The 16,345-nt window shown below is 42.6% G+C and overlaps 2 protein-coding genes across 2 annotated transcripts in view; one reads left to right on the top strand and one right to left on the bottom strand.

Annotated features, from left to right (window-relative positions):
- HADH (hydroxyacyl-CoA dehydrogenase) overlaps positions 1–9,548 on the top strand; it is a 30,784-nt gene extending 21,236 nt beyond the window's left edge. Inside the window, exon 9 of the transcript XR_014228589.1 lies at positions 8,764–9,548. The gene's annotated coding sequence lies outside the window, so the exon portion shown is untranslated. The remainder of the gene's footprint in view (positions 1–8,763) is intronic.
- Positions 9,549–12,894: 3,346 nt separating this feature from the next.
- Positions 12,895–16,345, bottom strand: part of LEF1 (lymphoid enhancer binding factor 1) — a 67,608-nt gene continuing 64,157 nt past the window's right edge. The window contains 1 exon segment of the mRNA XM_082315049.1: positions 12,895–13,384. Within this exon segment, the coding sequence (XP_082171175.1) occupies positions 13,305–13,384 (80 nt within the window). The 3' untranslated portion in view covers positions 12,895–13,304.

Below are 16,345 nucleotides of genomic sequence, written 5' to 3'. Positions count from 1 at the left end.
GTGTTTGGCTTCCCTCACTGCCTCCTTCTAAAACCTTTAGTCTTCGTTATCCTTTTTGTCAGCAGGCCTCACAGATTTGGAGCATTTGCCCCACTTCGGTCCAAGCTTTGAGATGTACGCTTGGCACTGCTTGGGGGCAGCTCAACAGCCAACAGCTGAGGAGTCGGACGTGAGCCCAGCTACTACTGCAGCTGGGAAGATGGCTCCAGATTCAGCATCTGGGTCATTTCAGCTGCCAAACGTGCTCCATCTATGGTCATCGTAGCTGCTGACACGGGTGGGGAGAAGACGGGAGCACAGCAGACTTTACAGAGGGAGCTGAAAGCAGAATCTTAATTGGACTGGAGGAGGATGCTCTGCATGAGTGGCTTATGGAGTATAAAGTGCAAGAGGCAGCAATAAAGTTTGATCTGAAGAGGAATTAAGTGTGTAGAAGTTAAAATTTGGCTTTGCTCTAATGAATGAAATATTCTCCATTAATGGCACTGAGCACAATAATGCTTGTAGGTGGGTCAATAGTAACAGCTGCCTGTTTGTTGAGTGCAGATGTCCTAAAGTTCTAAATCTGCATCTGTGTTTGCAAAAGTCATTGAGCTTTTCCGGTATATTACTGTAGGAGATTAATTTTCGTAGAAGATACAGATATCAACTTGCAGTATGGATTTGAATCTGGAATGGAAAGTGGAGTTTGTTGCTTCCTCCTACCTTCATTGTGAGGACTTGCAGAACATCACCTTGGTAGGAATTCAGTTGGGAAAACAGCATTGCCAAAGAATTTAATGTATGTTAATTGTCTGTTGATGAAGTCTAGCCCTTGGAAATGAGTAGCTGCCTTGAAGTGCATAGCCCAGCTCTGTCCAGATGGGAGTTTTGTGAACCTATGCGTTATTTTACACAGTAGGAAGAAGGGTTGACTGAGCAACTGCATAAAACAACTTGAAAAAGTACCTTTTTTCTTTTTAGACAAGTTATATTTTTCCCCCGAACCATCTGACCCAAGGCTTTTGAAGTGACAATGCAAATGTCCTTCAAAAACCAGTTATTACAAACAGCAGGCTATTGACAAGACTGGAGTTAACTCCAGCATCTAGCATGGGCTCTTCAGATCCATGAGATCCAGCCCTACCAGCCCAGTGCTCCAGCAGTGAATCAGGCCTCTGAAAAGCATGGTAGTGGCTTCAAAATGAGATTCAGAGTTTTGTTTTGGTTTTGTTTTCTTAATGCCATATTTGGTGGTGGTTCTTCTCCCGATGTTTGTTCTGTGGATAAGGTTCTTATCACACTTTCGGATATCTATGAAGCTTTTGAGGTTTGTCAATTAATTTCTTCTGTAGATCCACTTACTATAAATTAGTGCATGTTTATCAGGCTGGAGAAGAAAAAAACGAGACTTGCTGTATAAAGCTAAGTGTAGCGAGATGCGATTGTCTGGTTAAATCTGTCCTTGTTATTAGAAAGAGAAGGGCATCTGAAAAAGAGGTACTTCCAGTTTGCCCACCCAAATGGTTGTCTTGGTGTGAAAAGGTCTTGCATATTCCTGACTTTGTGCCAGGCTTCGGTCAGTAAAGTCTGCAAATGAGTTAGGTGTAAGCTAACTCAATGTAACACATTCCTGCGGTCAGAAAGGTAGGTGCTAGAGGATGTAGGTACCAGCAAACAGTCTCTGCTGTGTTACTTTGTACTTTGTTTGCAGTGCAGTATTGAGGGCTGAGATCACTGAGGACAGGGTGTTTGGGGGTGTACAGTGTAGTAGCATCAAGGTGATGGGATTGCATCGTTCCTCAGGGAAAAAAAGGAGTATGAGAAAGTACGTGCTGTTTCTGCTGCTGCTTTGGGAAAGCGCTTTTAACTTTTTTAACTTTTTTTATTTCATGAAAAATTATTCTTCTTGCAGAGAGATTGGAGAACTTGTGTGAAACTATAGATGCTTGCTGTTCTCTGATGAATTCTTTGTGTAAGCATCCACTGCGTAGCATCATGAGACACGAAATGTTTTCCGTGTCTCAGACTATTGCTTTTCAAGCCTGTGTCCATTTTGATAGATATATAGTTGATGGTTATTGCAAATGTTCAAACGAATAATTTTTATTAAGCTATCAACACATAATTGCCAAAGTTTAATGCATGCTTGTTATTCTTACATCTAGAGAAAGCTACTGTACAGTACCAAGTGGCTTTAAAGATGTGGGCAAACCAGAAGCAGTTTTTGTAGTTCGTAGTGACCAACTTTCCCTAAAAATTTACTGCTGACAGTTCTGGAGTTAATTTTTTCAAGAGAGGCCATAGTGTTCTTGCAGCTGTAGCTATGGTGCTACGTTCTTGCTTTTCTAACTAATACCACAGCAGTGACCCACATCTCAGTATTTTTATTCACTACAGTTTGCAACCACGTGAGCAATTATAAAACTGACCTGAATGATGCCTATTTCCCTGTGCCTTTTGGAAGAGCTGAGACCAGGAGCAAAAGCAGATGCTATGATTCTTTTGAGAGCTACATCTTTTCATGTTATATGTTCCTTCAGTAGCTTTTTCTGTTGTTCACAGCCAGAGGGAAGTGCTTCTGCTGAATTCTGTTAGAGAAGGGTTAAGTAGAGCCGCAATCTGGCAACTGTAAAGATGATTTGTAGAATGATCTGTCTTGAATTTTATGATCTTCTCAAAAGTTCATGTTAAAACTGAAATCCCTTTTTATGTACCATTTGCTATCCAGTATACTTTTCCATTTATAAATGCAGTGCTATGCAGAGCCTTAAATTAAATGTATATGATCACAGAACAGTATGTAATGAGGTCTGGTGTTGTTACTGATAATACATTAATCAGATTTAGGTTTGTATGCCCATGAAGCAGCTTTGCACTTGTTCAATTCGCTCTTCTCTTTTATTCCCTTAGAGGTTTTCTATTTGGTTTTCTATAAATTGCAAGTAACTTGCAGCAACGCATTCTTTGCAGAGAAACTAGCACCATAGAGGTCTAATGCGGGCTGGATGTTTTGGTTGCTTCTGGGGTAGGAATAATACAAACCACCAAACCTAGTTATTAAAGGAGCCGTTTCTTTTGTCATGTGGTGGCATGAGGCATCACAATGAGGCATAAGGCCAAGTTCTGTTTCCAGCCTTGGGTCAGATGCTGTAAGTTGGCCAGGGCACAGGAGGATATTTTAGCACAAGGCTTTTGCTTGGCGGGCACTGAGGAACTTGTCGCTTACTTTGGCTGTTTCATGCTGCCAGATAACAGGATTTTTTCATAGCCTGTTGTTCACTGCTGCTTTGCTTGGTGCATCTCTGTCCTGCCTGGTAACAGCTTCTTCTATTCTGGTCCCATTTTTCTGCCAGCAACCACTTCTAGGGTGGTTTTCTGTAAATGGACAATCCCTTACAGTATTCACTAGTTAAAGAATGCAGAATTTTTGTCATTAGTAACCTAAACCCCCTATTTCAAGTCTTGGCTTCAGCAACAAGAATCTTGTGGATTAACCACTTTCACCAGCAAGAGGCTTTCTGATGAGCTGTGGGAAGAAGTGTATGCTTGGCGGTAGGTCTACAGTAAACAGCTGGAATTTGCATGTGGTGAATTAGCACCAAATAAAATCCCCCTTTTTTTTTTGCTTAATTATCCTTCCATACTCAAATGGATCTATTAAACGTTTGCGCAATAGAAATTGGTAAAACCACGCATTTACAATAAGTGGGTTTTGATTGTGCACAGACTGAGATTTGTCTGCTCTGCTGGTGGCAGGGCCTGTGTAGGTAACATAATGATCTGATGAAGGGTCTATGATCTGATGAAGGGACCGCTCTGTTCCCTGACTCCTCCTCGGCATGCAGCGACGCTCGGAGCCGCATTGAAGCGCTCCAGCCATTGGAAGCCCTTGCTGCAACTCTGAATCTTCAACTACTTTACGTTAACTTTGTTTGAGGCCTGCTGTTTTGAATCTGACACAGCTGCAAGCATAAGCAGGTGTAAGATACACTGCATTTCTATTTCACAGGCTTTTTTGTTGTTCGTTTTCTCTAAAGAGGTTGTAAAAGGTAGAATGTTTTTGACAACCACTTGAAGTCTTTATTTCTCTGAAGATGACAAGAGGGCTAATGGGTTCCTTACAGCTGATGTTGCAATTCTTTCTTCTTTGCAATTTAGGGTGAGATTTCTAAAAGCCTTTTGTTTCAGTTGGAAGCCTACTGATGTTTGCCGCAAAGTCTAAGCAGGTGAGGCATTTATCTTCCAACAATTTTTTTTCAGCGCTGAAATGCCTCTCAGAACTTAAAGAAGAAGTATTTATGGAAGAGCCTGGTTTTGGGGGTCCTAGTTTTATTTAAATCTTGAACTTAATTTTCAAAACAATGGGGTATATTAGAAGAGAACATGACAAGTTCCCCCACCCCACTCCAGTTCTTGCGAGAATGTGAAAGAGCAGCTTTCAGCCTTTTCCTTCTCTGTTTGCTGTTTGTCTGCTTTCTTGAACACCGAATCAGTTACAGAACAAAACTCTGCTCATGCTGCTAATTATTAATGTCAGGCAGTAGCAATCAGACTATACTTCTAACAGCCAGAAAAAACACTGCCTTCAGATTTCTTCAGCCTCCCACTTCACTTTCTTTTGAGGCAAAGGGTTATCATAACTGTTTATGGATGGATTTCTGGGTGCTCTCATGACATTAGTGTCAGAGAGCAAGCAGCAAGAGTTAAGCACCCAAAATAATGTTTTAAGTGTCTAAAAAAACTTGTGTGAGTCCTTTGAGGAAGGAGCGTGGGTGAAATAGGCTACAGGGAAATATGTCATTGAGAGAGCTGATCTGAACGAGGCTGTGGATTCTAAAACCCAGTCAGGGTGCTTTTAGGAAAATGGCAGTGTCTGTGAAGAGGGAGATCTATGATAAGCATTTAAATAGCTTACTTTAGGAGACAGAAGATACTTAGAGAATTTAATTTGCTCAGTACTAGAGAGATGAGGTTTTTAAAGTGGTAAATTTTTCTTTTAAAAGGAGGATGGGGGGGGGGGGGGGGAAGATGCTGTTAATTTCACATAAGTGGTTTTCCTGATACCATCTTTTTCATTTCTTTAAACAAAAGCATTAATTGAAACTGAGGAAGAAGTCTTTCTCTTTCTTAGAGACTTGGCATTTTATTTTTGGCTAAGACTGAAAGCTATTGTTGCCTAAGTTGACGCTAAACTGGCAAATCTATGAACTGAAGCCAGTATTGTTATTTGGATCTAAATTTGTAAGGACATTTTGTTGTCTTAGAATTAAAGTTGAGCATATAGTTTACCTCAAGGGCAGAGTTATACTCTAAAGATTATTTGCGCAGTTTTATAGCTGAAAACGTTGCTTAGCTTATTGACACGTGACATTTAAAGTAGCGTGTTGGTGGAAGGGAAGAACGATGGCAAATGATGGTGAACGTGTCAAATGGTCATACAATAGACACGGTCTTCATCCACAGGCTCACTGCTTTTTGGGAAAGGGCAGAGCTTTTCTACAGTGGCAGCTAACATTACAAGGAGGAAAGTTTCCAATGAAGACTGGTTTTGAAAAATCGCTTTTATTGTGTTTTTAGGCAATGAACTGTTTCTGTGACAGATAAGTCTGGGCTTAGCTATGGCTGGTATCAATTTGACTTAGAATTTCATTTTAAGTCACGTTATGAGAGTAGTGCAAACCCGCAGGCACCCAACTCAACTTAGAACTGATTTATATTGAAATTGGGAATTAAAATCTAAAAATCAATCTAAATAATTAAATTAAATCAGTCTAAACAAAGGCAGTGCCTGTACAGCAGGCTATTCTGATTTAAGTACCGCAGTTTGCTAAGGCTTGCTTGCCCACAAAGCTTGCTTTCTTTTAACTAATATTCCATGTAAATTTTTGGCTACGGGCAGGGAAGGAGAGCCACTTTCTCTGCCTTCTGCGTGGAAGGAAGTTCTTTTGGAGAACTTGCTGGATCTGCTGAGGAATAGAGAGAGAAGTATCAAAATTTGATGTTTGGCATGACAGCTGGAAATCCAGCATGTGTTAAAGGATTTTAGATACCTTTGAAAAGAACTGATTTCAAGACGTGAATTAGCAAGGACACCCTTCAACCCCAACTAGTGTATGCTCCAAAGGACTTTGCAGGCTTTCCTGTCCTGTTTAGGAATTCTCACATCTATAAATTACCCAATTTAACTAAGTATTGGCCGTAACATCTGAAAAAAATTGGATGAAATTTGGTAAAGGGACAGGGGAGAAAGTGCTGCCTAGCCTTCAGTGTTCAGCAGTCATGGTAGTGGTGGGTAGTTGGGACTGGTGTTATGCTTTTCCACTTTGTCTTTTCTGTGAGCTGCTAGTTCTGCTTCCCCGGGATCATGGAAGGGTAATGCTACAATAGCGCACAAGAGAAAATAATTCAGGTGAAACACTTAAATCCATGCCCGTCAACTTACTGTGTTCTCTTACTATTCTCTGAGTTGTTACCGTTGCCTCTGGAAGTGAGGTAGCTCCAAAACAAAAATGACAAAGCGTTAAGCTAGTGAGACAGCTGTTGGAGTAAGGTGATCTGAAGACTTCTTCGAATGTTGGTTGATAAATACAATATATTACGTGTTTATATAATTGTGTGGTAGCAGTTATAACAACTATACCCATAGTGTAGTTGTATGCATCTCATTTAAGATATCCCTTAATTCTTCTGTCTGTGGTTTACACTAGTTTTATATAATCATATCTGATCCTCAAAACATATCTGTGAGCTAAGGAAATACCATCCTTGGAATGTGTTTGCAGAACAGATATACAGGGAAATTCTTCCTTAAATTGACTTGAAAATAGTCTTTTCACTCATTCTTTCTTCAAATGGTATTTATTTCCGAACTGGACTGAATGAGAAGATACAGTATAGGTGTTAGACCTGTGCGAGATTTAAGTCCGTCTTTTTGTGTTCGTAGGAAATCCAGCATCAGGCCATTGGAAGGGGGAGGCTGCTTCCCAGTGGGCGAGAGCACTTAGCAGTGCTGTTCCACAGCAGGGAAGCCCCCGCTGCCCACGAGGACAGGGCAGGAACAGAGGGGTCAAACACGAGAGAGAAGTGGGAGGACGGAGAAACCCTAGAGCAGGAGTGAAATCGAATGGACCAGAGGAAGAAGGGAATAAACTGCTTGGATATTGAGAAATTCCTTGCTATTCTGTTTCAGTAAGTAATTTCAGTAAATTCACACTTAAAAAAAAAAAAAAAAGTGGGAGTAATTGCTTTAGAATACCAGCATAGGCAGAACCAGGCTGCTCAGTGGTTAACTGAGTGCTTTGAGTGGTTTTATTTCTGAGTTGTGCAGTTACACCAGTCCCACACAAAGGGAAACTTTTAGACCATATGTCAAAATCTTCCTTATGCAATCTGAATTTTCAAACAGTGACTAAAATCATTCATTGTTAAATTTGTTGAGGGATCTTAGATTAAGATGGTTTGATTGTGAATTCTTTCAGGACGTTGTACTGAAAAGTTGGATAGAGTTTGAGCTAGCAGGTTTTTACAGGAAAAAAAGTAGTGGCCACGCTGTGATTCCTCAGGCATGGTTTGTTTGCAGATATCATTACTGCCTATCTAATTTAGGATTGAGTGGAGAGGAGGAAATTGTTGCTGATGATATTAGTCATGACAGAATAAAACAGATTTCACAGGAGAAGAGTAAGAAGGAAACGTATTTCAGGGTAGCAAAAGCAGCAACTAGATTTTAAGAATCTTGTTCATCTCGGGCTTTGAAACTTCGTCTCAGTCAAGGGGTGTAGCCACTGCCATGTTTGGAGGCTGAGGGGAGACCTTATTGCTCTCTACAACTACCTGAAAGGAGGCTGTAGTGAGGTGGGGGTCGGTCTCTTCTCCCAAGTAACAAGTGATAGGATGAGAGGAAATGGCCTCAAGCTGCACCAGGGGAGGTTTAGGTTGGATATTAGGAAAAACTTCTTCACCGAAAGGGTAGTCAGGCACTGGAACAGGCTGCCCAGGGAAGTGGTTGAGTCTCCATCCCTGGAGGTATTTAAAAGAAGGGTAGATGTGGTGCTTAGGGACATGGTTTAGTGGTGGACTTGGCAGTGATAGGTTAACGGTTGGACTTGATGATCTTAAGGGTCTTTTCCAACCGTAACGATTCTATGATTCTATTCTATGATTCTGTGCTCTGGTGTGTACTGTCTCCTCTTTTATTACCCAGCACTTCACTTTCACAGGCAGGTGCTGAGAAAACCTAACCCTTCTATAGCATTTTGCTTTGTCAGGATCCGAGTCCTTGTTTCTGTGGCTTGTTCTCTCTTAAAAGAAGACACAGAGATGGTCCTACCTCAGTCTAATGAATATCCTGCAGGATATTTAGCCAGTTTTGTTAGCTGTAGGAAATTAGGCCAAATTCAAAGAGTTGCCTCTCCAAATAAGTGTCTTGACCATCATGAAGTTGTGGAGTATGTTACTTAGTTATCTTTTCTCGGCACAGTGAACAGGACAGGCCAGTTCTTGGGTGAAGTTGCTCCTCTGGTATGAGGCACATGGAAATTTTTCTCCTAGCTCTGCTGGTTCATGTTGGTTTTCTATAGCTGAGACGGATGAACAAACCTGTCAGTTACTTGTATGTGTTGGGTTTCTGGAAGGTGGGATGGGTGAGTTTATCAAAATGTGTTTTGTAGCAAATCATTCACAGGAAGAAAACCTTAGTATCCCAGACCAGGTAAGCAGTGACTATTATCTCAGCCAAGCAGGCGCTGCTTCTGCAGCTCAGTGAAGTTATGGTTGTTGCAGGAGGAGCGTGCCAGCCAGAGAGAAGACGTCATCTAAAGCCCATGGCCTGAAGGTATGAGCATTTACCTGGACAGGGAGCAGAATTTTAGTCCTTGCTTTGACCTGACTGAAAGCTGATGGTTAAGAGGTTCATTTCACATATTTCTGGCAGGTATGTCCCTTTTCCTGAGGCTGCGGATGCTTGTTTGCTTGCTTGCTTTCTAAAGCTGATCTTTGTATCCGTGAGGAGACTCACAGGGTAAATTCACACATTAATCCAGAGGTTCTCTTCCTGGCCTGTCATAGGGAAAAATGAATGTGTTTGGGCACACTTTCTAGGTTTTTGACTTCATCTCAGAACGTCTGTGTTTACAGCAGGCCATTTTCCTGTTACAGCTGGTCTCCTTTTGGCTAACTTCCTTCTTAGCCCAGTTCATAGCTGACAGGCTTCGGGCTATTTGTGGAGTTACTTCTTTCCTCTGTAATGTTTTACTTTGTATTAGGTCCTTATGCTGGAGGGGAGCCTGCCTGGCATGTCAGCCCCCTTGGGAAGGGAACAAACTGCAGTTACGTTATTGGAGAGGTTACTGGGCATTTCTTAGTCTCTGCAGTGTCCTTCGTTTTCTGCCTGTCTTGCTTTAGCCTAATGAGCCGCCGTGGAGATCAGAGCAGGAGGCCATCAGGAAACAGGGAATGGTTGCTTCAAAGCCTTGTGTGCACTGTTGTGGTTTCCAAGGAGTGCAGATGACTGATGCTCCGGATTCTGCTGTCCTACAGCCTGGAGCAAGGACTGGCTCCTTAAGGTCCCGCATTTGCTGCAAATTGACCTAACCATCGAGCTATCACTTGTACAACTAACTTACTGCCTTTTCTGTTAGCTAATCCAAAGCAGAAGCTGCGACAGAAGATAATTCTCTAGAGCTGGTGAGTCCCTATAAGCAAAACTAGTCAATCTGTCATCACTTGCTGTGTGAGAAGCCAAAGTTAGCCTGGGGCGTTGTTCTTTTATATAACAGAGGGGAAGTGGCTCTGGTCCAGGTGATCCAGAAGCCTGAGGAGCCAGACTGTCCTGTGATGTTGGCCTGATTAGCTGGAAATAATCCTGGCTCAACTGCCCTGTTCTGTGTTTTTGCCCTTTGCTGTTTTTTCGGAGAGGGGAGGGGGAAGGCCGTGTGTTCCCAAGCTACTGGGCTATCTCCTGTGTTTATGAATGGGGCTACCTGTACCGTGATCTGTGCAGAACTGGTTTTGGTGCATGCATGGCATGAAGTATGGAGGGAGAGGGTGAGTTTATGAATGCTTGTGCAGAAGCATCTGGATAATTAACTCAGCCGTTAGGTAGGAGCATTTAAATCCTTAAAGACATTTTCTGGGGGAAATACAGGGTAATCATCTCCTCAGGCACCCAAGAGAGACATGGTTAGATGCTGACTTCTGCCTTAGTTGCACATCAGGAATTCAGGTGTCAAAATTTTTTGAGTCTCACCTGGAATAATTTATTTGATAGCGCAAGGATATAAACATAGTCTTACTGCCAGGGTAGTACCATCATCACTAGGCCATTTTTACTAGCTCATCTGTCTCCACTGGCAAGCTGGTGCAGTACAGTGAGGGCCCAGGTGAATTTGCTCTTTCACTCCCACAGGAACCAACGCGGATCAGCAGTGGAGGGCAGGAGCAGACACTGACCCAAGTCGCAGAGGGTATTCCAGGACAGCGCTGTTACTCTGTTTCAGGTGCTCTCACAGCAGGTCCCAAGCCCTTGCATATTAGTTAACCTTTCCCATAGTTGCTGTATGTGAAAGGTCTTTGATCTATGAATGAGGCTAACACATGGTGCTTGCTCACTGTATGTTAACAGCAGAGATATTATTTTTAGCTCCTGAATTCTTTTTCTCCTTCACTATTAGAGCTGAAAGTCCTTTCGTCCTTAAGACAGGCAACTGTTCACTACATAGTGTATTTGGGACAATGTGCTACATAAGGCTAACACCTCTATTGGGAACAACTTTTTTGCAAAATGGGTAAGTGGCTTTTTAAATAGCCATTAAAAAAATCTAAATAAAGTAGTTGCATTTTAAAAAGTTTTAAAAAGAACTATTATTTTTGGAGCATGTAATTTAGAGAACTCGCTGCAGTAATCCTTGATTTAGAACAATTACTGCACTAAAGTACTTGCTTTCTTCCCTTTAAAAACAAAAACAAAACCCAAAATCAAACCCCAAACCAAAAACCAGACAGGTTTCCAGCAAAGGCTGGGATAATTGACTGGAATAGAAACGTAGCCAAGTCTTGCAAAACTCCGTATACAGTTGCTGTTCTCTCAGAGGTCTTCTCCTGCCATCTGAGAGCGTACCCTTGCCTGGTCACTTGTTTTGCTTTTTTTAACGTAATCACTAGTTGCTAGAAATAAATATTGCCAGGACTAATATGCTGGTTACATTCTTACAATTGGGTTTGTGTGCAGTGCATGCTGGTTTAAGAGGAAGCTGTTTTATAACATTTTTAATTACGAAATTTCTTAAGCGACAGCGTTTAAGGGTCAGTTATAAACAGTCTCATCATGAAGCTTCCTTAAGCAGTAACTCACCTATGTAATTCGTTGTAGCTGAAGCTTGACTCAGTCCAGATACATGAGCTAGAATTCAAGGTATGCTGATTCAAGTTCATAATATTTCTTTTGCAGTGGTGCTCACAAACCATTGGAATAGTTTATCTATGGCTACAGGGTTTTTTTTCCTTTTGAAGTCCTTCAGTAAAAGTCAGGCAGCTGTGTCTGTTTTTCAGGGCTGTGGAATACCAGTCCCTGAACAAAAGGGGAAGGGTATCGGAGAAGGTGCTGGTAGTGTTTGGGGCTTGAAAGACTTCTAAACGCCTGTGTTTTTAGCTTTGAAGCATGCAGAAGAGCTGCTTGCTATTGCAGGAACGTCTCACGGGCACCACTGGCAGTTGGTGGGCCATGCCGACTCTGGATCTGACACCGCAAAACCAGGCTCTCTGCAGCTGATTCTGCAGCCAGCTCCAGTCCCTGACTGCAGGATAATTTATACAGCTATAAGAAATTTTAACTGTAGTCTCCTACCCCTTGTGTGGGCATGGACATGGACTGCATCCAGAAAGAAGGGAATCCATATTCCTAATCATCAGCTTAAAACCACTGCTGCGGTCACTAAGATTTTAATAGGAAACCGAAGATAAACGGAGGGATCACGGACCCGGGTACTTCCACGTGGGCCAAATCTAACTGAGAAGCATAAGGGAGCACTGAGCCTACCCACTCCTTACTCCTGGTATGAAAACAAGAGACTTCTGCTCTTTTTAGGAAGAAAAAGAAAGTAATCTTCCAAAACGACTTAATACTCAGGTGAGCAAACAGCCGAACAGACACGTTGCATTTCCTACAAGGGGAGACTGAGCCAGAAGTCTTCAGCCTTAGAAGTGACTGTGCCTTCCTGGGCTTCCTTCTACCTTTGAGGGATTCTACGCCATCAAGCGTGAGCCATTCTCATTTTTTTTAAGCCAGACAATTGACTTTAGTTTTATTACAAAGCTTTTATTAAAAAACAAATGCTCAGCACATTAACTCAAACTGGAATGACAAAAAAAAAAAAAATCGGTTGACAGTATTTTTGGCAAAGGCTGTGCCTTACTATTTTAAAAAATGGGTACATCAATGCTCATTTCAACAACTGGCATAAAATCCCACTAACAGGCTAACAAAAACAGATACAAATACAGAACAATTGAAGTAATAATTCAAGTGCTGGGCTTTTTACAAGGAGAAGGGGAATGGGTGAGGAGAACTCACTGCAGTCAGATTTGCTGGATGTATTGCTTATGTTTACAGAGTAGATGATGCAAGACTGACGTGTCTACTGACCAGCTGACTGTTGTTACATTTATTTAGTTCTATAGGACACTGTATTATATAGACTGAGAGGCCACTATTTGTTACAAATAGTTTAACAAAAAAGCCACCTTTTTTCCATACAGGTTTTTCCTCTGGCAGAAAAAAAAAAAGAAAAACCCCTTTTATTTAAAAAGTATTCTGACACTTGTTTAAAAGCTCATACCTAGTAAAATATACACCAAAGAAATTACAAACTAAAAGTTAAAATATAAAAGCATTCAAGTTTCTTAAAAAAGCTAAAACCAAAATTGATCCTGTCGCACCATTAAATAAAAAGAAGGTTGAGTGTGTCATCCTGGTCCAGGCAAATTCCATTCCTCGATGTGTTGTATGGGGCAGCTGTGGTCTACGTTATTCTGTTGGCTGAAGCAGGCAGAGACAGCCACGCTACTTTGTTTGCTGACTCGATATGGACACAGATGAGACGGGGGCTTAAGAGTGCAAGGCAGAGGTGGAGTGAAGACAAAAGCTGCTCTGCTGACCCAGGAGCTCATTTGCTCTATTTATATCGGGGCTGGACCTCGTGATAGTGAAGGATTTTGGCAGTGATTGTCTTTATGATTCAGTGTCTCTAGCAGTGACATCAGGGTGAATGACATCCTAGACAGACTCCTTGGGGGTGGTCTGTGTGGATGAAGGACACACCTAGGGTTTAACAAGCTTCCATCTCCAGAAGGGGTCCTGGTGTCGCCGCCTTTGCTTTGCAAGTTGAGAAAGCATTTCTTTTCCCACCTACGGGGGGGAGGGGGGGGGGGGGGAGAGAGAGAGAGAGAGACATAAAGACTATATGAAGCTTTTTTTTTTTTTTTAAATCCTTCAAAGAAGCTGATGATGGGTCGCTGTAATAAGAGTTCTATGACACAACTGTATTAGTGGAATGTGGCCTTTGTAATGTGCGGAGTATTGCTATTTGCTCTTGCTTGAAGTTTGCAAGAATATTTATGGAGAGTACTTTGGATTGTAACTAGATGTCCACGCCAACTAGAAAGGTGGGGTTTTAAGCTATTTAGAGACTCAACATATTACAGCAGTAATTCCCTTTTGCAGTGGATTTCATTTATCTACAACATTTGACCCAGATATCTGTTAAAAAACTAGACATCCTCAGGCCTTGGTACTACAGTGGTTGAGGTCAATTAAACCTCTGCTTCAGAGCCTCAACCTCTGCTCCCTGCAGAAACAAAGCAATGCTGTCTTCTGTAAGCAGCTGGCTAGAGGAATGTGGTCGGTGAGGCTTGTGTGAACACTGACCCTGCCATGCATCTACATGACCGGGGAGGATTCGTTCTGCTCTTCAGTGGGGTAGGATACATCTTCCAGTTGCGTAAGAGCCACGGGCCTCTTCCCTAGCAGTAAAGTTCACTAGGATCCTGAAAGGATTTGTGTTCTTATAGCACATGAAAAGGCCAACAGTGGAAACCTCATAGGTACTGCTCATCCAGAGAGGAACGGTTCTTCATCATTAGGTCTCTGGGTTACATCAGCTGACTTACACAATTGCCAACTCAACCATCACCCCTGCCCTTCTGACCCAGACAACTGGGTTGTAACAGGGACTCCACCCAAAGACTGTCTAATGAGTCAGGCATTTTCCACAGACACATGCTCTCCAGTAATGGTCTCAGGATTATTGGTATCTCGAAAAATCTACGTTAACCTCTAGGCCTCCAGGCACTACTCAGCTGCCTAACAAGTAGAGGGTTCAATGAGCAGGGCTTTTGAGAATGACCAAAATTAGGACAGGAATGCAGTTCAGTGGAGAAGGTGAGTGAATTTTTACCAGAAGAAACACAAAATGCTTAGTCACACAAAGCAGATTCGCTGTCAGCACCCTGAATCACGCAAGGCAAGACAGAACAAGTTTATGAAGAAATGGTTTAAACCACAAGTCAAACTTCTGTTATACTAATCATAACAGATAGACTGCTTGAGCCTGTAAGAGCCACAAGCAGAATTAATCAGCAAATATTACAGCAGCAGTATTTAAACCAGGGCCATTCATAACTGGGCGCCCACCTCCCATCTGCTGCAGCTTCTGTATAAGCCATTACAACGCAAAGCATTTTGCCCGTACTGGTTGAGTACAGCTCCTGAATAAGGAGTTACACAGGTTAATGTACTCCAGGGTAGAAAGCCATGAAAACTGATTTTGGACCCTTTGATTTTAGTAAGCGCAAGCTGAGGCCCCAAAATCTTACTAAACAAACGGACTCCTCATCAGAGGCCACCCACCTGACCACCATTTTAGCGGAAAGGAAGGTTGAGGACGCTGAAGAAGTTTAGCTGCAGACAAGGTAAGGTAGAAAGAACAAGCACAAATTTGTATCAAACTGTCCTGTATAGCTTTAATTTGAAGGACACTCTCCCCTCCCCCAAATACCACCATCCCCGATACATACAGAGTAATTTTCACCTGCTGCTGGTAGCCACAAAAGAACATTTAAAGCCACTGTGGCCTCTTAAACAGCACAACTGTAAGTCCACTGGCAAACCAGTGGTTTCAACAGAGGTGGTCTGTATTGACTAATTCAGTTCCTATTTCCTCATAAAACCAGCCCAAGGCCCAACTAAAAAAAGCCTTCTGAGCTTCCTGCCTCTTTTTTTTTTTTTTATAAAGTAGCACAGTGCTCCGTAACACATGCGGATCAAAGAGCTGCGAAGGGCTCTACCTTTCCAAGGAGCACGAAAGAGAGGCCAAGCAAACAGCAGAGGAACACTGGGGAGAGCACCCTGCAGCTTTATATTTATTTTGTGCCTTTTCATCCCGGATTTTCAAAGGTTTGGTCCAGGTTGCTCTTCCTGGGAAGGTTTTCCTCTCAGTCTTACATGAAAACATTCAGCTTCCTGTTGAGGAATGGCCTTGAGGCGCCAGGCCAGTAGTTCACAGCGGTCTGATACAAGCGCTGTGATTCAGAGCTACTCCCCATTAGCAGCCAGGAATGTCTACTTCACTGAAGGAAATGAAATGCTCTTCTGTTGAGATGGTTCCCTGCCTCCCCCCCCCTTCCCTTACCAGCAAGCTGTCTTTGAAGTCAGGAGGTTAAAATAACGACCGCGGCCTTGCTCTGGCCCTCAGCTTTTTCAAGCAGCAGCCATCGCTTCTTTCTCGATCCAAACGCCGCTTTCGCAGCGCCTGCCTCCTTTCCATAGCGCCTCTCGGCACCTAATTAGCCCCTGCTCCAAAAGAGGGGCTGCAGATACTACTGTAATGCCACAAGGGGCCGGGCACAGGGAAGCCCCAAATATTGTTATTTCTAAGCCAATACTGCAGTACAGCAAATTACACAGTAGCTATCCTGAAAACAGCATCTAGAACCCAGCCTTTCCCCAGCTGCACATTAAGGCTACACGCTGGAAATTGCTTCTACTGCTGATAAACCAACTAATACCTAAAAAATACGAATGATGATGGTGTTGCCTTACAGATATAAAATAGGTCAAATCAGGATTCTTTTCAAGAAACCACAGGCATGTGCTAAGGAGACTGAAGACTTCCCACATCTAAGGCTTCACTGGGGGGCTGTAGCTGAAGTCTCGCCAAGCGAGGCATGCCCTAGCAAAGCCCAATCCACAAGTGAAGTCGGCGCAATCAAAGACTGCAATTACAGCTCCCTGGCTGTGGTTAGGCTTCAAAGAAAGTGCTGCAAGTCACATTTTACATATGTGAAGTCTTGAGCCTGAGCCACAACAGGA

The sequence above is a fragment of the Platalea leucorodia genome (genome assembly GCF_965183815.1).
Source record: "Platalea leucorodia genome assembly, chromosome: 6".
NCBI lineage: Eukaryota > Metazoa > Chordata > Aves > Pelecaniformes > Threskiornithidae > Platalea > Platalea leucorodia.
This window is presented reverse-complemented; position numbering and strand designations above follow the sequence as displayed.